Genomic DNA, 24,094 nt, shown 5'->3' on the forward strand with positions numbered 1-24,094 from the left:
CCTTCCAGGCCATCAAGGTATCCCTGTGCTACAGGGTGTGTGTGTGTGTGTGTGTGTGTATGTGTGTGCGTGTGCGCGCGTGCGCTCCCTGGAGTCCTGGGCTTTGCCCCTGCTGTCCCCCATTGGTTTTGAGAGTGGAGTCATGGATGGTTGGGGTCCTCCTTCTTGGCTGAGAGTTCTGATCCTGGTATGACTGACTGGATGTCTCCCTAACCTCTACCCTCTCCTCCAGAGACCCTTCCGGAAGTCAGAAACAGAGCCTGTTGGGATCTACCAGAATTTTGAGAAGAAGCCAGAAATCTCTGGAGAAATTGTCCCAGGTGAAGCTGGGCCCATTTACCCCCGGAAAGTTCCCACTCCCCACTAGGACCCAAGATGGGACCCAACCTCCCTCTACTGTTGAGACCTGAAGGGAGACACCACCCCTGGAGAGGGAGTCCCTTCCTCTTTGAGGCCCCTTACTCCACCCCACCTCTTGGCCCCAGGGGAGGGGACTCAGCAGACAGACACCTGAGTCTAAAGTGCCATCTCTTGGGCAGACAATGGGACCTACGGCAAGATCTGGGAGGGCAGCACCAGGTGCAACATTGAGAACTTCACCTTCCACAAGGTCCTGGGCAAAGGCAGCTTTGGGAAGGTAAGGGGCTGTTTGGCCCTGGGGCAACTCAATGGACCTGGGCCCAGGAACCCAGGAGCCCAGGGGCACCTGCATCCCACCCTACCTGGCTTCTTCCTGATGGGGTGCGGTTGTGGTGTCCTAGCTTTTGGCCTGGCCTTCCCCCGCTCGTCATCCTGCCCACCCATCAGGTGCTGCTTGCAGAGCTGAAGGGCAGGAAGGAGTTCTTTGCGGTCAAGGCCCTCAAGAAGGACGTGGTTCTGATCGATGATGATGTGGAGTGCACCATGGTGGAGAAGCGGGTGCTGGCACTCGCCTGGGAGAATCCCTTTCTCACCCACCTCTTCTGTACATTTCAGACCAAGGTACCCAGCCCTCCCACTGTCATTGTGTCTGGAGCCACAGCCCCCCTTGGCCTCCCAGCGGGGCCATGTCTCCCCTGCTTGTGTCCTCCAGGGCAGAGTTGTCCCCTACTTCCTTCCGCCCTTGGTAGCCCTCAGTAGAGTTGCTTCAGCCCTTTTCTGTGCCTCTGCTCACCGCTCTTTCCACCCCAGGACCACTTGTTCTTCGTGATGGAGTTCCTCAACGGGGGGGACCTGATGTACCACATCCAGGACAAAGGCCGCTTCGAGCTCTACCGTGCTACGTATGTGAGGGACCTGTGGGGGGAGGAGCCCTGCTGGTCTGCCCTCTTTTCCTTCTTCCCTGTCCCTGGAGAAGCCAGCCTGGGCTAGAGCTGGGCTTGGAGAGATTTGGGGTGCCTGGGGCTGTCCCCACCATATGGGAAGCCACGGGTGGTGAGTGAGCTCTGGCTGACAGCACAGCACAGGCGTACTGGGGTCCTGTCCCCTGCTCCTTGAGCCTCAGCCTGGGCAGCCTTGCAGATGGTAATGCTGTACAACACAGGACCCTGGTGTGTGGCCCCCAGACTAGTATGTACCCCTTCCCAAACTCTGTGGTGTGTTGTGTGTGTATGTGTGTATGTCTGTATAAATGTATACACTCATGACAGAACTGTCTCATTTGGAGCTTTTCCTTAATAATTTTCTTTTTGGTTGCCAGGCCCCCTCCCCCTCTTGCCCGATACAAGATGTGCTTAATCAGACCCAGGTGGCCCATGGGGTTTTTTGCAGCATTTCCTGACCCTGGGGATAGGGGTGAGGGCCCAGGAAGAAGCAGGAGTTGGTCATGGAAATCCCAGAACACTTCGTCTCTCTCTGTCATCCAGGTTTTATGCAGCCGAGATCGTCTGTGGACTACAGTTTCTACACAACAAAGGGATCATTTACAGGTATGAGGAGGGAAGTGGTTGGGAGCCTTTCAGGAGGGAAAGCTCCAACCCATCATATCCCCCACAATGCTCTGAGTGAGGCCCAGCCCAGCCATGACCCTATCTCTGCTTAGAGTCCGTTGTTAGTTGGGTGTTTGCCTAAACCTCCTACTCCATTGCTGGGATTCCTGTGGCCCCTCTGCTGAGGCTGGCCCAGCTCCAGGCACTGGGGACTCATTGCCCATACTTGGTTCCACTGGTGGGAGTATGCACTGCCTGGTAGTGTCTCCCTTCCTTGGAGCAATCGATCTTGCTCCGAGGCCCCATCTGAGCAGTCTAAGCTTCCATCAGTAGGGACTGGTTCCATCAATTCTCACCCAATAAATGACAGTCCCGTCCTGCAGTGGATTAGTAAGGACCCATCAGAAAGGCTGACTGTGCACTGATGTGGGACGGGGCTAAGCTACGTTGCCAGGTGGGTTACTAATCCGTGGGACAGTGTGCCTTGAATATTAGGATTCAGGATTTAGAAGGTGGGGGCGAGCGGCACGTGGTGATGTGCTTGTCCGTGCCTGGGATCGCTCTGGGTATCGAGGTTAGGGAAAATGGACTTTGTGCTGTTTGCACTTCTCTGGTACTTGTTACCGTGTGCATAAATTACCTCCTCCAACCACAGACTGTGTAGAGCAGATGTGGTCCCTGCCCTCATGGAGTCAGACCAAACTGAGCTCGGGGCCGCCTCCACTGCTGACCAGCTAGGTGACCCTGGGCAAGTGACATCACTGCTCTGAGCCTCGATTCGGGCTTTAGGAAGTAGGATGGTGTATATCCAGCATGTAGCACACCAGCAGGTGTTCTGCAGGGAACACCCGTTTTTAGCACGTCTTTCTCCTTCTGCATCCTTGCCTCTTTGTTATTCCCTTGTCCCTTTGGGGAGATTCCTAAGCTTACAGGGTTGGAAATGGGGCCATGGGGGCTGAGGGGAGAGGAGGGGGATTGGTCCCTGATGACTCCCTTTCCCACACCATCCTCTCAGGGACCTCAAGCTGGACAACGTGATGCTGGACCAGGATGGCCACATCAAGATCGCCGACTTTGGGATGTGCAAGGAGAACATCTTCGGGGAGAAACAGGCCAGCACCTTCTGTGGCACCCCTGACTATATCGCCCCCGAAGTGAGTGGGCACCGTCCCAGCCACCAGCCCAGTGAGATACCTTGTCTCAGTGGGGGTGGGGACTGTGATGTCCGAGCCACAGCTAGGAGGGTGAAGAGGCCTGGTGGGTGCTGCTCATGCCCTGGGGCACCTCTCAGCTCCTGCACCCCTTCTCCTGTCCCAGATCCTGCAGGGCCTTAAGTACTCATTCTCCGTGGATTGGTGGTCCTTTGGAGTCCTTCTCTATGAGATGCTCATTGGTCAGTCCCCCTTCCATGGTGACGATGAGGACGAACTGTTTGAGTCCATCCGTGTGGACACACCACATTATCCCCGCTGGATCACCAAGGAGTCCAAGGATATTCTGGAGAAGGTGGGAGGCCCCGGGCTGGGCTGGCTGGGGCAGGGGTCAGTACACATTCAGATCGTGGGATGGCCAGAAGCCCCTCATCTCTGGAATGGTAGCCTCACTGATGCTCTGGTCCTAACACACCGGGGGGTATCGCTCGCTCTCCGTGTTCCCGGGAGCTCCTGAGTCCACTGCGCCGAGTCAGCCTGGTATGGTGATTATGAGCTCAGGGTCATAAGCTGAAGCTCAACTGAGTCTGTCTCCTTGTCTGCAAAATGGAGGCTACAGGGGAAACTGCCTCACAGAGTTTTTGGGAAAAAAACCATAAATGTGTGGTGCTCAGGTCTATGCCAGGCAGACAATAAACACCCAATGAACTCTACTGCTTTTAAGCACGGTCCCACCAGCAGGAAGTCCTGGCAGCCCTACTCCATGGACTGTCATCTCTGAGGGGCCCAGCGGTGCAGCGGGGCCAGAGAGGACCCTCTTGGCTCCAGGGGCCCTGGGTTGTGCTGCTGGGTTGGACTAGACCCGCCTGGGCACGCCTGGGCCTGCTCGGGGGGTTTGTGGAGGCTCTGGCCTCCCTGCAGCCCTCAGGTGCTAACCAGGGCCCCTACTGGGTTGCAGCTGCTTGAAAGGGATACAACCAAGAGGCTGGGAGTGACAGGGAACATCAAAATCCACCCCTTCTTCAAGACCATCAACTGGACTCTTCTGGAGAAACGAGCCGTGGAACCGCCCTTCAAGCCCAAAGTGGTACGTGATCCCACTCCCATGGGGGCCCCTACTGGATGCTGCCCTCCGCTGCCTTCCTGTTGGGCATCTCCTTTGCTCTGCTTCTCTCTTGCTTCATTTACATGCCTTCCTCCTCTCCATTCTGCCAGCAAACCTGCTTTCCCGGCCTCACCTGCACATTCGGTCACAGCCTCTACCCTTGTGTTCTCACCCTCTCTCTCCCTCACTCAGTCAGTCAAGAAACAGTGGGAACTGCAGATCCAGACATTCTTTAGGGCCCCCTGTATGCAGGCGACTAGGCTTTGGGAATCAGAGTTAAGACCTCGCTCCCTCCCTCCCATCTGTCTTCCAAGAAATACTGGAAATGCTGGGAGCCTGCTGGCTGCCTGTTGAGTGCCTGATGGGTACCGTGCTGAGCTGCACTCCCAGGCCCAGAGCCAGAGAAACTCCAGCCCCTGGGGGAGATCATCACTTGCACACTGATGATCATTTGTGTGATCACAACGACAGTACGAGAGCTGTCACAAGGCCACACATGACCAGTTGTCACTGGGCGGGGGTGGGAGGGTCTGTCAGCAGGAGCCCAGATGTAGAGAACAGAGTGGGTCTGAGAAGAAGTGGGGTATGGGCAGGGTGGGGAGACTAGGCCAGGCAGAGGGCAGCTGCGAGGCATTCCAGACAGAGGAGGAATGTTCACACAAAGGCCCAGAATCTACAGAGGCCACCTAGGAGCCAGCAGGAGAGCAGAGGCAGGTTGGGGCCAGAATTCTTAGGTAAGAAGTTAGACTCTGTAGCCCTTCTCTGACCATAGCTCTTCCCTCTCGCTCCCTTTGTCTCTGTCAGGACACACTGCCCCCAGGCAGGCAGCATGTGTAATGTGCCCCACATTTGTGTTTTGTCACCAGAGAGCATCGCCCTTGCTCCAGGGGTCTCAAACTCGGGGGCCCCTGGGCTGGGCACCGTATCACCAGGCCAGGCCAGCTGTAGGAAGGCCACACAGCCTGCTTTCAGTCGCTCGCTTTTGCTAGAAAGAGGGGCCGATTTATTTCTCTGCACTAGAAAACACAGGGCAGGTGTGTAGGTCAGCAGGGCCGTCAGTGGGAAATGATGGGGCCTCTGGCGAGTTGTCCGAGGGGCTTCAGTACCAAGAGTGGACCTCCCGGGAAATGGGGCCAAGGCTGTTTGCTCTGCCAGTTTTCAAAAGAAGCCAGAAATCTGGGTTTTTATGTCAAATTGTCCAATTTTAAAATAATTAGCTAGGGGCGCCTGGGTGGCTCAGTCTGTTAAGCGTCCAACTTTAGTTCAGGTCATGATCTCGCTGTTCGTGGGTTTGAGCCCCGCATCGGGCTCTGTGATGACAGCTCGGAGCCTGGAGTCTGCTTTGGATTTTGTGTTTGCTCCTCTTCCGCTCATGCTCTGTCTCTCTCTCTCTGAAAAACAAATAAACATTATATATATATATATATATATATATATATATATATAAAATTCTTTTAAAAAATAAAAAATAAAATAATTGACTCAAATCCCATTAAAAACCAGTACCAGTCAAAGTGATTGTACCTACCTGCTCAGTTTGGCCTGAAGGCCACCAGCCTGAGATCTAGTATCATTCCATTGTATCCCCAGAAGCAGACTTGGCAAACTTTTCCTGGAACAGGCTGGTGCTAAATATTTCAGGCTTTGCAGGCCAGTCTCAAAGCAGCCATAGAAGATTTATCAACGAATGTGTATAGTCTTATACTAATAAAACTTTATTTATAGGCACTGAAATTTGGATTTCATTTAAATTTTACATATCATGAAATACTAATCTCCTTTTGATTTTTTTCCCCTAAACATTAAAAATGTGAAAGCCATTCTTTTTTTTTTTTTTTTTGAAGCCATTCTTAAAGCTTTTGGTGGGTGGGGTTCGCTCACAGGCTGTGGTTTGCTAGAACCCTGTTCAGGATGATGCCCACCTCTCCTTATCCAGGCCCAGAGTTCCTTGATGGCTTCCTTTATCCCCCCTGGTGAGATAGCACCCACTATCCAGCTGGGATCCTCTCAGGCTCTTGGGAGAGACTCCCTTTTCTGTTCTTAATAAGGCTGGCTCAGGGCATCTGGGTGACTTAGTCAGTTAAGCATCTGACTTCAGCTTAGGTCATGATCTCACAGTTCACAAGTTTGAGCCCTGCATTGGGCTCTGTGCTGACAGCTCAGAGCCTGGAGCCTGCTTTGGATTCTGTGTCTCCCTGTCTCTCTGCCCCTCCCCTGCTCATGCTCTGTCTCTCTCAAAAATAAATAAACATTAAAAAAAAAAGTAAAATAAACATTAAAAAAAAAAAAAAAAAGGCCAGCTCTGGTCTGGCCCAGCACTATGGGGATTCTGAGGTGTTTGGGACGCAGTCTTGGGAACTCAGGAACCTTTGGACGGCCACCCCTTGGGTCCCACTCACTTGCCCCTGCATTCTGCCCACAGAAGTCCCCTGGAGACTACAGCAACTTTGACCAGGAGTTCCTGAACGAGAAGGCACGCCTCTCCTACACCGACAAGAACCTCATCGACTCCATGGACCAAACTGCATTTGCTGGCTTCTCCTTCGTGAACCCCAAATTTGAGAGACTCCTGGAAAAGTGAGACTTCCAGACATGCCCCCCAACCCTCCCCAGCTGAGGAGCCTGCGTCAGCCAGCACGGCCTGCCCATCCAGCCCGAGGCAGAGCAGACTTGGCGTCCCCCTTCATCTGTACCTGCCCGCCCCCCCCCCCCAACAATGAGCAACAGTGTGATTGTCTGATTTCTGCTGCTGCCACCCCCTTACCTCCAGGAGGGGCCTCAGCTCCTGTCTGGCTGGGCTCTTATGGTACTTCTGTGAACTATGTGTGAATTTGCTTTTCCTCTGCCATCAGAGGGAAATTGTAAATCCTGTGTTTCATTACTTGAATGTAGTTATCTATTGAAAAAATATATTACACACACACACACACACACACACACACATATATATATATATATATATATATATAATAGGCTGTATATATTGCTCAGTATAGAAGAAACATATGAGGGACTGGTGATCTATTGATTTTTTTAAATATATATGTATATATATACACATATATACACAGATACATATATGTGACCACAAAAAACAAAAAAGAGCACAAGCTGTTTGAACCACCAGGTTCTTTTATCTGTGTGTCTGAATAAACACCAAATGGTACTGACCTGGCTGTCGGGACACATTTGTCCCAGGAACGCTGGTGGCCGCTGCTCCCACTTCTGGAAGCTCTATCCGGGAAGCTAACTGAGCTGTTAGCTGCAGACAGAGACGCCTAGGTTTTCATGCAAATGTGTTTGTATTTATGGGTTTCCTGTGCCTCTAAGGCCCTGGGCCTAAAGCAGAAACCTTTTTTCTGGGTGGCTGAAGGGAGTCCTGAATGTGTCTGTGGGGCGATGGGAGGAGGTAGCACCCACCACAGGCTGTGTTAGGAGAGTGAGGGCCAGTCTGGAAGAGCAGAGAGACATGAGCAAAGGCTTGGAGGCTGGCCCGGACTGGGGAGGACAGAGAAGAGGAAGGAAATAGGGCTGAGGCTTCAGGCCCATCTAGATTCAAATCCCAGCGTAGCCAAAAGACATGGGCCTATCACTTAATCATCTTAAGGCTCAGCTTCCTCAACTGTAAAATGGGGACAAGGCGAGGTGATAACTAGATGGAACTCTGTATCTCATCGCTATTTTTCCCTGTCCCTGCCACAGAGAAGTCTGTGTTAGAGTTCTAGAATCTATTTCTCAAGAGTCCTTGCCTGCCTGGGGAAGGGGAGGGGAGCAGGATGGGAGAAGAAGGATGAGAACATGCTGAGCAGCTGCATCGGGGTTGAGCACCATGCTCCAGTGTGCCTGCGGTGTAGTGAGGACACTGGGTCCGAGAGACAAAGGTGGCGACCAGTGACCCCTGAGCATGGGCAGCTCTCCCTTACCGCCACCTCGGTGTTTCCCTCCCTCTGGCTTCCCATTTCTTCCTCTCAGCCTCTTTCCCTACTCCTCCCCCCTTCTCTGCCACCCCCCCACTCTGGGCCACAGGCCTGAGGCAGGGCCTGCCCTCCAGCCCCCCTGGTCCAGCCCCTGGCCCTTCATCCCTGGAGGTGGGCAAAATGCCCCAGTGCCTGATTGGTTGGCCCTGACAGCGGGCAGCTGACTTCCAGCAAGTTCATTTTTCTGGGCTGAGGTACAAGTTTCCAAGGCTGGAGAGAGGTGGGATGAGGTGGGGCTGGTGCTGGCCAGGGGAGGGGGCTGTGGGGATGGGGGCAGCAAACTCTCCCCAGAAAGACTAAAGGCCCCCTCCCCTCTCCATCCACCAGCCGTACTTTCTGGAAAGCAGTCGTTGAATGCCCCCTCTGCTGAACAGCAGTGAAAACCCCCGAAGTGGGACTCACGGTCAGGTGGAAGAGACAGCGTGGCATGGGCTGTGCTGGGGGATCCCGACCCCTACCTCTGCTGCAATACACACAAGGCCCCGAGAGACCCCATGGGGCTGTGCAGAGTGAGTTTAGAACGAAAGTACAGTTGGTGTTTGAACTCCAAGCCTCTCTCCATTGTTCTGCAGCTCCAAGGCAGAGCCTTGCACCGAGAGCCCCAGCTTCCTCCTGTGTGGAGTGGGGATGAGTGGTTTATCAGTCAGAGGCAGCAGAGGGTGATGGGAAGAATGTGGTGCTGAGAGTCAAGAGCCTGGAGTTTGAGTTTCACTCTGCCATCCACGAGGTTTTTCATTGAGCTTCATTTCCCTCATCTGTAAAATGGGACAATCTTGCTGCTTTGAGGAGCTCTTGGCTTTAGGGAGCCCCTTAAGGACTGATGCTTGTACCCCACGGGGTACAAGAGCCCAGGAAAGGGCAGGGGCTGGGCCTGTGGAGCCCACCTCAAGCAGCCTGGGAAGGGGAAGCAATGGCCAGGGTGCTGCCAAACTCCCTGGGAGGCTGTGTGGCTCCAGGCCTGTTGTCAGAGCTGGGTAGGTGCCAGGCCTGACCTGGCAGCCTCAGGAAATGCCTCTTGTGGCTGGGCCCAGAACCACATTTACACTGAAACCTGGGGGTCCAGAAGCAGGCAGGCTGTTCCCCTCCACCTACCAAGTAGGTGTGCAAACGGAGCAGTGAGCTCAGCCCCCCTCACCCCCTGCAGGGGTCAGATGGAGTGCTGTGCCCTGCCCGAAATGTGTGCCAGGCCTCAAACTCAGTGCTGGGCAGGCATGGTAACAGATGCAGGAGGGCCTGGGGGGCAGGAACATGGGCTCTGCTGTCAGATGGCCCCGGGTTCGACTCCTGCTTGTCCCTAGTTGGTGACCTCAGGGAGTGACAACCTCCTGGAGCTTCAACCTCCTTTTCTGTGAAGTGGGGATAACTATGCTGCTGCTTGTGGGTGAGGAGGAGGTCTCTAAGAGCTCCCCACGGACTCAGGACACAAAAATAGGCTTAGTCAACAGCAGTCATGTGATTCCATTCCCTCAATCAGGACAGAGGACCTACCAGCTGCACGTGCAGTTTGAATTCCTGGGCCTCTGACTGGACAGTGGGGGGCAACTTGGCAGTTTCGATTAAAACCTCAGACGCCCCCGCCCCATGTCCCAGCCATCCCCCTTCTCAGGCAGAGCTGCTCAGAGGAACCTCACCCACAGGCCCCAGGAGGCTGGCCCAGGATGCCTGCCATCGCATGGATTAATTGGGAAGGAAGCAGAAAGCCCAGCAGTTGGGGAGCTGGTTGAATACTTTCCTAACATAAAAAGTGGTGCAAGGCCAGGAGACCAAAATGAGCAAGTTAGAAAGATTCAGAGTGACTCCACCCAGTAGTTCTATGTGCCAGCTTATGAAGGCACCCATAGGTTCTGGGAGCACAGGGCGGGGCTACAGAGAGGGATGAATGAATGAATGGACTGCCCAGACCAAAGTCCCTTTAAGGCTCTCAAATTCAGCGTGCAGCACGTACTGATGAGACATGGCCACTATGCCAAGTTCTAAGCAGCAGGTCTCAGCGCTGACAGCACGTTGGAACCCCATGCTCAGGGTGCCTGTGTCTAATAAAAAATGGTGATCTCTGGAGAAGGACCAGGCATCAGCATTTTTAAAGCTCCCTGGAGGGTCCAACCTGCATCAGGATTGGGAGCCAGTTAGGTGGGAGCCATGAATCTGCATTTTGCCCAGTCATCCAAGGGAAGTCAGGAAATGCGGCTCTGGAGCACCTGGGTGGCTCAGTTGGTTTAAGAGTCTGACTTCGGCTCAGGTCATGATCTCACGGCTCTTGAGTTCAGGCCTGCATCAGTCTCTGCTCAGAGCCCACTTCGGATCATCTGTTTCCCCACCCCCCCTCTCTGCCCTCTCCGGCTCTCTCTCTCTCTCAAAAAATAAGTAAACATTAAAAAAAAATAATAAAAAGGAAACGCTGCTCTGAACAGGCCACACCCTGGAAGGTGAAGTCACCAGCCTTTACCGCTGGGACCCTGAGTCCAGGAGCTCCGTGGCCAGAAAGCCTGAAGCTGGCTGTGCTACAGCGCCCTCTGGTGGCCGGTTTTGCTGCAGGCTCAGGCCAGGGAGGACCCGCTTTGTGCCAGATACTGTGTTGAGTTCTTAATCCCCATCGTGTCAGTAGTCCCTGGGGAAATATTCCAGCAAGGAGATGCTGGAGGACCATTTTTAAGAGACTCAGGGATGCGAAGGTTATACATCTAGACATCTGTCCTGACCTGTAAGAGGATCCTGGGGCTAGTCCATATCTCTAACCCATTGTCTGGCATTCATCCCAACATTACAGTCACATTTCCTTAATTTATTCCTTATTACAGTGTGCATAGCTGATATGAGCTGGGAGCTCCCTGTTCTCCTCAAGTTTTAATAGCAGGAAACGAGGTGTGTCGAATTTGCCAAGGTGGGAGGGGCTAGTGAGTCCAGGACCTCCCACGGATGCTCTTGGCCTCATTCCAGCAGGCTGGGGGTTTGTACTCTGGAGCCCACCGTGCACCTGCCTTCTCTTTGGCCCCTCTAAGCTGGGTGGGACCTCTGGCTCCCTCTTGCGGCCTGACTGTGCCCAGCAGGTGACCTCAGACTACCCTGTGGGTGGTTAGAGGCTGGAAAAGCTCCTGTTGGTTCCTCTGAGTCCTGACTACCTTCCCAGGCACCTTCTTATCTCCTTGGTTCTGGCGAAGGGGAGATGCGCGCAACTGGAAAATGGAACCTGGTAGCAGAGAAGGGGAAGGGGGGCAAAGGAAGACCCTCAAAGGTGGATTCTAGGCCCAAGTCAGTACGGCTCAGGTGAGGCCAGACCTGTGAGGTTTGGGGCACTCCCTGGGTCTTTCATGTGATTGAATACAACCCTCTGTAGTCTCAGTGATTTAAACCTTTGAAACTTTGGGGCGCCTGGGTGGCTCAGTCGGTTAAGCGTCCGACTTCAGCTCAGGTCATGATCTCACACTCCATGAGTTCAAGCCCTGCGTCGGGCTCTGTGCTGACAACTCAGAGCTTGGAGCCTGTTTCAGATTCTGTGTCTCCCTCTCTCTCTGCCGCTCCCCTGCTCATGCTCTGTCTCTCTGTGTCTCAAAAATAAATAAAAACATTAAAAAAAATAAACCTTTGAAACTTTAACACCAGTCCCCAAATCAGGCTTTTTCAGCGACCTTAGAAGACCCCCAATTTATTCTCTTTCCCTGCTGAGAAATACATACTCTGAAAGCCCTGCCATTTACTGTTCAGCCCACATTAAGCACCATACAAAGCTCCAAGTCTTCTGGGGGAAGATATTTTCCTTTTTATTCTTCTGAGATGGGAGTTTAGCTTTCTGCTGATTTCACCTGTATTGGTGGAGGGACGATTTCTGTGGGTGGCATGGCAGTTTGGGGCTCTGTTACCGAATTCATGCATTCTGACACAGAATGGGTGCCTGCTCTGTGCCAGGAGCTCAACAGGCAGCCTTTGGAGCTGTCACTCAACAGGGCTGATCTAGCACTTACTGTGTGTGTGTGTTTTAAGAGCTCGTGAAGGGGACACCCTGAGTCTAGCACTGTGCTTGATGCCTTCCCTACAGCATCGAAGACAATTAATCCTCACAACAGTCCCATGAGGAGAAAACTGGTAGTCTTCCCATTTTATAAATCAGCAAACTGAGGCTCTGAGAGGTCAAGGACAACTTGCCCTGGGGCTCTGGGCTGGGGGCTCTGTTGTGATGTTTTCTGCAGAGACAAGAAATCTCCCACAGTCTCCAGGGCTTGCTCAGGAGCTATTAGAGAGAGCACGTGAGTCCCTTGCCCTGGTCCCCAAAGGCTCCAGGAAGAGGGAAGGTGGGCCTGGTGACAGGCAGAGACAATGGAGGGCAGGTAGGATGGGGCATGGGCAAGCTGCCATAGAGCTGAAAGGACCCTCAGAGAGGGTGAATCTTCAGTGGGGATCTCTGTGGATTCACGATGGAAAACTGAGCTTAAAGAAGGAAAGGGGTGGGGCACCTGGGTGGCTCGTCCATTGAGCTACTGACTTTGGCTCAGGTCATGATCTTGCGATTCGTGAGTTTGAGCCCTGCATGGGGCTCGCTACTGTCAGCATGGAGCCCAGTGCAGAACCTCTGTCCCCCTCTCTCTGCCCCTCCCCTGCTCACACTGCCTCTCAAAAATAAACATTTCAAAAACAAAAAAAAAAAAAAAAAAAAAAAGGAAAGGGGCTGGGCTGGGTCACAAAGAGAGGCAGAAGATGGGACAAAGGCAGACCCTCAGGGGGAACAGCCATTTGTGTCCCCAGCCTTCCCCTTCCCGTAGGGCAGCAGTGTGCCTGCCTCCTCCTTTCTGTCCACTGCAGGCTCACACCGAGCCTGGCACACAGTGGGCAGTCAGGAAACGCTGATGAATGAACACGAGTGAGCATGAAGCATCCACTGAGCACTTGCTATACCCCCAGCACTGTCCTGCCCCTCCTTCTCTGTCCCCTGCCCCTGCTCTGGGATGGGGAGGGTCAAGGGTAAGTAGGGACAAGCAGGGGAGGCTGCCAGTCCTGCCGGGTGGCCTTAGCAGTGGCAGGTGACCAGAACCCAGCGACCTCAGAAGGTGATGTCCACCATCTGGTGGGTGGCAGAGGTCCAAAGCCCGTTTAAGAGAAAGGCAGCTGCGGCTGGTCACAGTCCAGTAGAAACCTGCCATCAATAATATTGGCAAGTCCTCTGAAGCAACTTCCTGGGTTTTAAATCATGAGTTCAGAAACAATTAAGCATACTTTGAATCAAATAAGTTAAAAATAATGCATTTCATAAAAGGCTTGCTTTGAGTTAAAAATGGATCTCGTTAAGCTTAAATGTTCTTGAATGCCCCGTTTGAAAACAATGTCTTTTTTTTAAAGCTATTCCTCTAAATGTGCCAGTGGTTTTATTTTTCTTTAATGTTTATTTATTTATTTTGAGTGGGGGAGGGGCAGAGGGAGGAAGAGAGAATCCCAAGCAGGCTCTGCTCTGTCAGCACAGAGCCCTCTGCAGGGCTTGATCTCACAAACCATGAGGTCATGACCTGAGCCAAAGTCGAGAGTCGGACACTTAAGTGACTGAGCCACCCAGGTGCCCTGAAAACAATGTATGTTTAAAAAAGAAAAAAAGATTGTCTTTAAGTCCTCATGCAGGTTTGTCAATAGCTGGATATCAAACGCCCCTGTTTTTGTTGGGCTCGTATTCATACTCAGCCTGATGGGTGCCAGAAGGTGGCAGTGCTTATGGCCAACCCATAGGATGCAGGTGTGGAGCCAGATATAGGTCTACACCTGCCTGACCCATCCCCAGCTGTTACTCGGCCTCTCTGAGCCTCAGTTTCCTCACCTGTAGCTTGTTCATAACAGCACCTTCTTTTTTTTTCTTTTTTTAAATGTTTTTATTTATTTTTGAGACAGAGAGAGAGCATGAGCAGAGGAGGAGCAGAGAGAGAGGGAGACACAGAATCCAAAGCAGGCTCCAGGCTCTGAGCTGTCAGCACAGAGCCTGATGCGGGGCTCAAAGTCACAGACCGTGAGATCATGACCTGGGCTGAAGTCGGACGCTTAACCGACGGAGCCACGCAGGCGCCCCGACAGCACCTTCTTTATAAGGTTGTGAAGCTACTGCATGGAAGCCTTCTTGCAGCTTGGCACCCGGTAAGCACTCAGGGAATCTGAGACTATTGTTCTTATGAACTCCGTGAATGTTTTACTTCATGCATGCTTGCCTCATAACAAGGCTGTCAGTACAAGCCCAGACTAGTAGCATCTGGGAAACCTGTAGAAAGGGAGAGGACGTAGTTTCCCTGGGTCGGGAGTGAAGAGCAGTGGATTGTGAGTTGGGAGCGGATTCCAGACCTGGCAGCAACGTCCTTCACTGCTGCCCTCGCTAGGGGCTCTGGACATGAGCCAGCTCAACAGCAGGAAAATGAGGGTCTAAGGCTGATATGAACGGTGAGTGGGTCTCATGTGGATTTAAGTTACGAAAAAGAAAAATTGAATGTCAAATATCCCCACTCTTGGCACAAATTAAAACCAAGTGATATGAAAGGCAGTAATTACCACTGTCATGAAATTCTATTGAAAGTTATGGCTGCGGCAGAAAGAACCCCTGCCCCCTCCTGTGTGGGTCTTACACCCCACGCTGAAATCTCTCCTCAAGCCTCATGAGCCTCCCCAGCATGTTGCAGAGGCAGAGCTGGAGAACCCCCCTGCCCCCCACACCGAGGCCCCCAAATGCATCTCCTGCTGGTAGCATCTGGGCTGTGGGGATAGGCAGGTTGCACTGATGTTTCTCTAGTAGCTATGAAGGTCAGATCCTGCACGGGTGGCTTTTCTAATACATTTCTGGTCATGACTCCCAGAAGAAAGCCGATTCATTCTGTGAGCATTTAGTATGCACTGACTGTTTGTCAGGGCCTCTGCAGGATGGGAGGAAACCGGTGCAAACAAGGAACAGGCCTCATGGTCTCCTGGGGGAGGCAGGTGTGTGAGCAGACAATTGCAGGAGGATGGGGTGAGGCTCCTGGTGGACTGTGGGTACGGAGAGGGTGTGCTGGCTTTTCCTGGGAGAGCAGCGGGGACTGAGAAAAGCCTTCTGGAAGAGGAGACATCTAATCTGGAGATCTAAAGAGTGAATAGGTCCTTGCAACCCCTACCATCTGCTAATTGCTGACGTTCGAAGCAGTGGGTCCCTGTTAGCAAGGGTGGGCTGTAAATTGGCCCCCTTCTCCTGGAAGGCAATTGGTACTCTTTGGGGAGGCTGAGGACCCAGAGTTTGCACTGCTGGAGAAAGTCTTGGTGGGGACATTGAGAGCCACAGGTGCACGAATGTTCGTTGCCTCGTTGTTTGTAAGATACAAAGTTGGAAACAACTGAATGTCCTCAACAGGAGACTAGATCCAGAACTGCAGGTGGATTCCTCGGCAGAATACTGGTTCCTCTGCTTTCTCTGTGGGAGAAAGCTGCCGGCTTCAGGGCTTCGACACTGATAAAATCTCAAATCCACAGTTGAGGGCAGATCACAATGCGGAAGGGTAAGTGCAAAGTGATGAAATAGTACTGTGTGGAGCTCAGACTGCAGTTCGGTGTGAAGTTCAAGTTCACAGACCAGGGGTGAGAATGTGGGGCCAGGACACTGGCCACCTCTTGGGGGTGAGGGAGATGCATGGGGTCTGGAGGGTACCTGAAGGGCTCAACTTCCATCTGTAATGTTTTACCTCTTAAGACAAATCTGAAGCATGTAAGGAAAACCTTTAGAGGCTCATAGAACTCCATGGAGGGTCTGTAGCTGCTGTTTTAATCTCTGTGCCTATCTTTACGTTCAGAATGTATCGTGAGTTTTAAAGGTGTTTTTTAAAGAACTGCCAGGCATTCTGTCTCTTGACCTGACTGCTGGTTACACAGGTATCTCTTTTTTTTAACGATTTGTTACACTGTGTATCTGTTCTATGTGCTTTTCTTTATGGAGGTGACATTTCAGTTTTTAAAAGTTAAGGGCTCCTGGGTGGCTCAGTCGGTTGGGCGGCCGACTACAGCTCAGGTCATGATCTCATGGTCTGTGAATTCAAGCCCCGCGTCAGGCTCTGTCCTGAGAGCTCAGAGCCTGGAGCCTGCTTCGGATTCTGTGTCTCCCTCTCTCTCTGCCCCTTCCGTGCTTGCTCTCAGTCTGTCTGTCTGTCTGTCTCTCTCTCAAAAGTAATAAACAATAAAAAAAATTTTTTTAAGTTAAAAAGAATGAGCAGGTGAGAGGCTGGGGGCAGAGAAGCAGCCTCAGGCAGGGGTGAGTGCAGAGGCCTGGGAGCTGGGCAGAGCCCTTTATATACAGGTCCCCCAGGGATAAGTGGTCCCCTGAGTGGCAGTCCTGCTCCCAGCCCTGCCTATCTGTGGTTGGGCCCCCCTCTCCCCACCTGGCACCTAGGGGCTAGGCCTGATTCAGCCCCGAGCCTTCATGAGGCTGGCTAGAAATGGAGCTCTCAGGGAGGGACACCAGCTGGAGGTGAGAGGAGGGCTTCAGTGAAGTCTTTCAACCAGTGCCTGCTGGGCATGTGGCCTGAAGGTGGGGGTTACTAGGAGCTTGGCATTTCTTGAAGGCAGCGGGGGGTGGGGGGTGGTGGCAGGAGAGGGCAGAGCCCTGGGGGGAGGTACAGAGGAGCACCTCACGTGGTTCCACTGGCAGCTGTCTTTAGGAGCTGGGAGGCTTTTTCCTGGGCTTTCAGAAGGTTGGGAAACACACGGCATGTGCAAGGGTGATGGCAAAGCTGCATTACTCTGGGGGGGAGAAAATAAGCTTCAAGTAGAAAAGGTTGGGTTCTTAAACTCTCTGGTGCTCTCTCTGCACCTGCATGAGATGGGAAGTCAGACCCAGGCAAGGGGCTTGGACTACACGAGGAAGCAGGGTGCCTGACTTGGGTGGGAGTGCAGAGTGATTGGTCCTACAAGTGATCCTATTAAGAAAACTCTCAGGGGTGCTCAATTGGTTGAACTTCCGACTCCGACTTCGGCTCAGGTCATGATCTCATGGTTCGTGGGTTTCAGCTGTGTCGGGCTCTGGGCTGACAGCTCAGAGCCTGGAGCCTGCTTCAAATTCTGTGTCCCTCTCTCTCTGTCCCTCCCCTGCTTGTACTCGGTCTCTCTGTCTCTGTCTCTCAAAAATAAACATTATTATTTTTTTTAAAACTCTAAGGCATATAGGAAAGGATAGAGAAGGATTTTGCCCCAGACTAAGAAATAAAACATTGGAGGTAAAACTGCCCCCTTTGTACCCCCCTCCCCAGCACACACCCCTGTCATTTTCTCTATTCTTCCAGAGGGGTCAGAAGCCACTTTTAGTATGTGGAGCATTTCTCTGCACCACAGGCCTATAGGCATCCCTGAACATAGTCTAGGGAGTTGTTTTCCCTGTGTTTAAGCTTCATACAAACAGTATCTGTGTCCTGAGGACCCTGCTGCCCCTGGATATCCCCTGGGCATGCTTTCAAAATTGATTTTTGCTAAGTGTTGCAGCTCACGTGCTGTTCTTTTCTGTTTGTGAGAACTTTGAAATTCTCATGCCATACAATTCACCCATTTAAAGTGCAAAGTTCAGTGGCTTTCAGTGTGCGTGGAGTTGTGGAACTATGGCCACCATCAATGTGAGGACAGCTTCATCACCTAGAAAGGAACCCCACACCCCAATTCTCCCCTATCCAACCCTAGACAACCACTAATTGACTTTCTGACTGTAGACTTGCCTTTCAGGACATTTCATATAAATAGAATCATGCAATATGTAGTCTTCTGTGACTGGTTAAAGCATTGCTTTCCATGCATGGATGTTCCATCCTACACACAATTTATTTATCTAAATAAAGGATGTAGAATCTTGCTTTCAGCCAAGATGGAGTAAAGGGACTGTATTTACCTTCCTGACTGGAAAAAAAAAAAAAACTAAAAAAAAAAAAAATCAATGAAACAACAGTTCTCGAGATGCTGGACATCAGGCAATGAAGGGCAGTGCTTCTTGAGAGATGGGGACAAAGGAGGTGAGCCCTCTGATTGCTTTGGCTTTACTGCCTGGAGACGGTCTCCAGGCCGAGGACAGGGAGGGAAACACAGGTGGTGCCCAGTGGGCTCCTCAAGTCGAGGAGAAGCAGCTAGAAGTTCAGGGAAGCCAAGGTGGCTAGAATTCAGTGTAGCCTACTGGAGATGAGAGAGAGAGAAAGCAGGCTGGAGAGATGCCCAGGATCCTCTCTGAGCACTCAGCTTGAGTGCCCATTGGTACATATGTGCAAGGAAAAGACCCAAGGCTGGGGAAAGAGCCCTCTGTGTGGATCAGAGGGAACAATCCTCAGAACCCACATAGGGGTGGAACAGGATCTGTTCCCAGAAGCCAGACTGCAGAAGCTCATGATTTAGGGGTTACTATATAAAATACCAAGAAAGTACATCCTAGAAAAAAGCCTGATAATTTTTATGAGAATTCAGAAAATATCCAGTGCTCAGTAAGGTAAAATTCACAATGTCTGATACCCAATAAGAAATAACCAGACATGAAAAGAAATAGTAGAAATATCAATCAATTAAAACTGACCCAAAGCCGGGGTGCCTCAGTGGCTTAGTTAAGCGTCTGACTCCTGATCTCAGCTCAGGTCATGATCTCGCAGTTTGTGAGTTTGAGCCCCATGTCGGGCTTTGCGCTGATGATGTGGACCTTATTTATGATTCTTTTTCTCCCTCTCTCTGCACCCCACCCCCGCTTGCACGATCTCTCTCAAAGTAAGTAAATAAACTTAAAGGACCCAGGGGCACCTGGGCGGGTCAGTTGGTTAAGCGTCTGACTTCAGCTCAGGTCATGATCTCACAATTTGTGGGTTTGAGCCCCACATTGGGCTCTGTACTGACAGCTCAGAGCCTAGAGCCTGCTTCGGATTCTGTGTCTGCCTCTCTCCCTGTTCCCCACTCACACTCTATCTCTCAAAAATAAACATTAAAAAAAAAAAACTGACCCAGAACCAACACAATGTTAGAATAATCAGACAAAGACATTAAAGTTATTATAACTGTATTCCATGTATTAAAAAAGTTATGTAGAAGATGACTAGGCAGGATCACATAGGGTTTTTAGGACAGTGATATTATTCTGTGTGTTACTATCAAGGTGGACACATGTCATTATACGTTTGTGCAAACCCACAGAAAATATAACCTGAAGAGTGAACCCTAATGTAAACCGTGGATTTGGGATGATAATGATGTGTCAGTGTAAGTTCATCAACTGTATCAAATGCACCACTCTGGTGGGGATGTTGACAGGGAGGGAGGCTGTGCATATGTGGAGATGGGGGGGTGTATGGGAAATCTCTGCACCTCCCACTCAGGTTTGCTAAAAGATTATAGCCCATTAAACAAAAACAAACAAACAAAAAAAACCCCCAGAGATATGGAGGATAGAAAAACCCAAATCCTACTTCTAGAGATGAAAAACATGCTGGTTGGGATTAACAGCAGATTAGACATTGCCGATAAAACAGTTAGTAAACTTGAAGACACAGGACTAGAAAGTATCCAAAAATGAAGCCCAGAGGAAAAAAATAATTAAAAAAAAAAAAAAACAAACAGAGCACCACTGAGTTGTGGTACAATTTTAAGCAATCTAATCTGCACGTAAGGGAAATCTCAGGAGGAGGAGGGGTTAATGGTGCAAAAGAAAAAAATACTGGAAGAAATGATGGCAGAAAATTTCCAAATTTGATGAAAACTATAAACCCATAGAGCCAAGAAGTTCAATGGACCCCAAACACACTAGGCAGAAGGAAAACTACACCAAAACATGTCACAATGAATCACATAAATAATTGATAAAAACCAGTGGTAAAAAGATCTTTGAAGTAGCCAGAGAAAAACATCATGTTACAGAGGAACCAAAAAACACAAGGATTCTCTTTGGAAACCATGTGAGTGAGGTGACAATGAGGACAAATCTTTAAAATATCAAAGGCGGGGGGGAAACCGTGTCAACCTGAAATTCTATGGCCTGTAAGGGTGTCATAAAGAGTCTTCAGGGGTACCTGGTCAGCTCACTCAGTAGAGCATGTGACTCTTGATCCGGGGGTTGTGAGTTCAAGCCCCACGTTGGGGAGCAGAATTTACTTAAAAAAAAGTTTTTCAGATAGCCAAAGCCAAAGTAATTAATCTCCAACATGTATAGAAAATGTTAAAGGAAGACTTTCAAGCAGAAGAAAAAGTATTCCAGACGGAAATATAGATCCACACTGAGGAACAAAGAACACCAGCGACAGTGACTGTGTGGGTGGCTGGCATAGTAATGAAGCTTCGGCGAACTGTCATCTGGAGTTGCAAAGGCAGGCAAAGCCATCCCAGAGGTCACATGATTTAACATTCCTTTATAAAAGTAAAAGTCATTCCCGCTATAGGAGTGGACACACTCCTGTGTTTCTATGGTGACGAAATGCAGGAAACCTTCGGCAATGTGTCTGCACATGGAACTCTTCCAACCACCATCACAAAGTTTTCTCAGGCTGATGTACTATTTTGCTACTCTTTTCTTAATTACCCACTTTGTTGGACAGCCATTCATGTGACATCTGCCCTGTGCAAAAAGCATTGTCCCTGGCTATGTGGAGAAAATAAAGACGAACCAAGAAATTACCCAGGTTTTAAGGATTTCACAACTCAGAACACATTGCCTTGATAGAAGGTAATAAATCGAATTCCCTTATGAAAGGAAGAAATACAGAGAAGAGAGCAAGAGATTTCTCCTAGCCAGAGATCCCAGGAAGGCCATTTTCTAGGGAACCCTGTAAAGCATGAGAATTTAGAAATATTTAGTTCAGAAAGCCTGCAACTTATTTGTCATTGGTTGACAACTTATTAAAATATTAAATTTCTGGGGCACCTGCGTGGTTCAGTCGGTTAAACATTCGACTTCAGCTTAGGTCATGATCTCACGGTTTGTGAGTTCGAGCCCTATGTTGGGCTCTGTGCTGGCAGCTCAGAGCCTGGAGCCTGCTTTGGATTCTGTGTCTCTCTCTCTGCCCCTCTCCCCTGTTTCTCTCTCTGTGTCTCAAAAATAAATATTAAAAAAAAAAAAAAAAAGAAAGTGGATTCTGGATGTACTTAAGAGTCCAGGCATGGAAACCAATTTGACAATAAGTTTCATATTAAAAAAAAGAAAGAAAGAAAGAAAATACAGACCTTGCTAAAGCCAAAAACAAAACAAAACCAAACCAAAACAGAGTCCAGGCAAATCAAGGGTACTGGGTGGCTCAGTTGGTTAAGCATCTAACTTTTGGTTTGGCTCAGGTCATGATCTCATGGTTCATGAGTTCGAGCCCCATGTTGAGCTGTCAGCACAGAGCCTGGAGCCTGCTTCAGGTTCTGTGTCTCCCTCTTTCTCTGCCCCTCCTCTGTTCACACTCAGGCTCTCTGTCAGTCTCAAAAATAAATATTAAAAAAAAATTTTAAATATTAAATTTTGGGTTAAAATATTAAAGTTTCTCCTTCTGCTTCATCCTGCCCTCCCCCACCTTCTGTTATCCTACTGTGTTTGAGTTGGGAGGAGAGAGAGAGGACGGACATGAGCACAGACAGTGAGGCAGTGGAGTGGGGAAGATAGTTTTTGCCCCCACGATGTCTAGATTAACTATCTCCAGAGGCTGGTGAGAGGGTGAGTGGCCTTGGAGATCACCACCGCACTTCCGGCTTGTGCACAGACTTCCCAAGCGTGTGGGCAATATGAACACAGAGTCCGATGATATTTTGGTTTGGGAAGTTTAGGAACCTCTGGAAAGTCTGACTAGTTTGAATTTGATTTAATTTCAGACTTCAAGTACTCTCTGCCTTTATTTTCTCTTGGTTTAGCAAATCCCTTTTTGAGCCTTGTAGTCTGCATTGTCTTTGCTAAGGAAAGCCACAGGAAGGCATTGCCTGGGGCCTAGGACCTGGTACTTGCGGAAGGAAATCTCCTATCTCTTCATTAACCAGCTTTGGGAAGTCACAGGCCTGGAGGCTGTGGACTGGGGCTGGCTCACCTTTGGATTCCTCTTTGCACAGAACCTGGGCAATGGAAAGCATTCAGTAAAACACTGGAGAAGGAAAGAAAGAAGTTCCTCTTCCTGCAAAAGTAAAATCAGAAGTATTCAAGGCCATATCATTCCACCCCTTCCGCGAGGCCTCCAGTCAAGCTAGATGTTTGCTGTTGCCCAGATAGCCTGTGCCTTCCTCCTGGAAGGCCCTCGCCCACCCCCCATGCACACACAGCCCACTCTGTCAGAATCCAGTCTGTTTCCTGGATGTAACCTCCTCCCAGAAGCCTCTTGTGATTGTACCCTCCACCCCCACCAATCTCTCGCTTCTTCCTGTTTGGTCCTCTCTTCCTGGGCCAGACTGACTTGTGTTTTCCCCAGCCCTAAGTGTTTAGGCACCAGCCCAGGCTGGGGAGGGGTAGGAGGCAGAAGAGGAAGTGGGAGAGAACCGAGAGAAGCTGGAACTGGGCCTGTACTGGGGCCTGGACAGTGAGGGGGAGACGGTTTGAGGGGAGGCCGAGTGGGGGGCAGAAGGCCACTCAGGGCCTCGGCCAGTGTCTGGGCTTCATCTGGTGGGAGTCATGGAAAGGGGGCTGTTGAACAGGAGAGTATTTGTACCAGGTTCTAGAAGCTTCATTGGGCTGCCACACTGAGAATGAGCTGAGGGGATGGAAAGAGGTCAAGAGGTGGCTGGAGGCCATTGACTGTCATCTGAGCAGGGAGAGGTGATGGAGGTCTGGACTAGGATGAATGGGGCAGGAAGTGGCACATTGGGGGTCAGGTAGGCAGTAAAATCAATAGGACCTGGGGCGTTAGTGCGGAAGAGCCCTGTGCAGTCTCATGGGAGCTGCCTGAAAGCTTCCTCTTTGTGCCAGCATGCATCTTGCAGCTTTGGTGCTGTTTGACTGCCAGGAGGCACTGCGGCAGCCCGGGGTCTCTGGTCCATGAGTCCGTTCCTCATGGTGGCGGTCCAGTCTCTTCCTCCCAGGATATGCAACCCGGGCCTCTGCTGACGGCCAGACTGGCTAGCGGCTGAAACTGTGTCCCTGAGATCAGCTAATGTGCAATTACCCCCCACTCCTACCCTGGTGGACCCCAGCTTGGCTCCAAATACTCTCTTGTAGAGAGAAAGCTTCTCATCCGGTTCTGAATTGGGTAGTGGTTCCTTGTCTTTTGAGCACGGAGGAGGAGAGGTGGAAACCCCCTGAATTCAGGGTGTGGCACATGGACAGGAAGTTTCTGTTAAAACCCTGGTCAGCTGCCCTCCACCCTCCCCTCCGAGAACATATGTGACGAGCGTTACTTACTGAATGCTCAGATCTGAAGTCACCAACAGGAGCATCAAGACGGGCCGTGTGTAACTTGTGTACCAGTAAACTCCCCCTTGGTGAGTGATGGAGACTCAGGCAGAAGCAGGAGGCAAGCTGTGAACTTGGTGGATTTGGAGGCTCTTACATACTGAACTATGTCCCTCCTAAATTCATAGGTTGAAGCCCTAACCCCAATGTGACTGCATCTGGGGATGGAGCCTCTAAGGAGGCACCTAAAGGTTAAATGAGGTCATGAGCAGGGGGTCCCTGACCCAATGGGACTGGTGCCCTTATGAGAAGAGACCCCAGATCGCATGCTGTGTCCACACGTCTGTGGAGGGCAGGCCACGTCTACCAGCCAGGACATGGGCTCTCACCAGAAGCTGGCTAGTACCTCAATCTGGGACCTCCCAGCCTCCAGAACAGTGACAACTTAGTTTCTGTTGTTGAAGCCACCTCGCCTGTGGGATTTTATTATGGTGGCTTGAGCCGACTAACATAGAGGCTTCCGCAGCTCCTGGGCCCCTCCCTGCCCCTCCCATTGTCCCTCCCAGTTCCCAGAGGGGCTGGGAGCAGGATACTCCCGGTGTCAGGCCCAGGTCATAGGGGCAGCAGCAGGACCCCCAACCCTGAGGACAGCCCTGGAAAGTTCCCAGCCTTTTCCTGCCTTG

The 24,094-nt window shown here is 50.9% G+C and overlaps 1 protein-coding gene across 1 annotated transcript in view; it reads left to right on the top strand.

The window, feature by feature from the left end:
- Positions 1 to 7,333, top strand: part of PRKCD (protein kinase C delta) — a 29,677-nt gene extending 22,344 nt beyond the window's left edge. The window contains exons 11-19 of the mRNA XM_047849189.1: positions 233 to 320; positions 540 to 637; positions 808 to 981; positions 1,171 to 1,262; positions 1,845 to 1,907; positions 2,923 to 3,061; positions 3,225 to 3,413; positions 4,017 to 4,145; positions 6,586 to 7,333. Coding sequence (XP_047705145.1) covers positions 233 to 320; positions 540 to 637; positions 808 to 981; positions 1,171 to 1,262; positions 1,845 to 1,907; positions 2,923 to 3,061; positions 3,225 to 3,413; positions 4,017 to 4,145; positions 6,586 to 6,744 — 1,131 coding nt within the window. The 3' untranslated portion in view covers positions 6,745 to 7,333. The remainder of the gene's footprint in view (positions 1 to 232; positions 321 to 539; positions 638 to 807; positions 982 to 1,170; positions 1,263 to 1,844; positions 1,908 to 2,922; positions 3,062 to 3,224; positions 3,414 to 4,016; positions 4,146 to 6,585) is intronic.
- The last annotated feature ends 16,761 nt before the right edge of the window (positions 7,334 to 24,094 follow it).

This window comes from Prionailurus viverrinus, chromosome A2 (genome assembly GCF_022837055.1).
Source record: "Prionailurus viverrinus isolate Anna chromosome A2, UM_Priviv_1.0, whole genome shotgun sequence".
NCBI classification, from domain to species: Eukaryota; Metazoa; Chordata; class Mammalia; order Carnivora; family Felidae; genus Prionailurus; species Prionailurus viverrinus.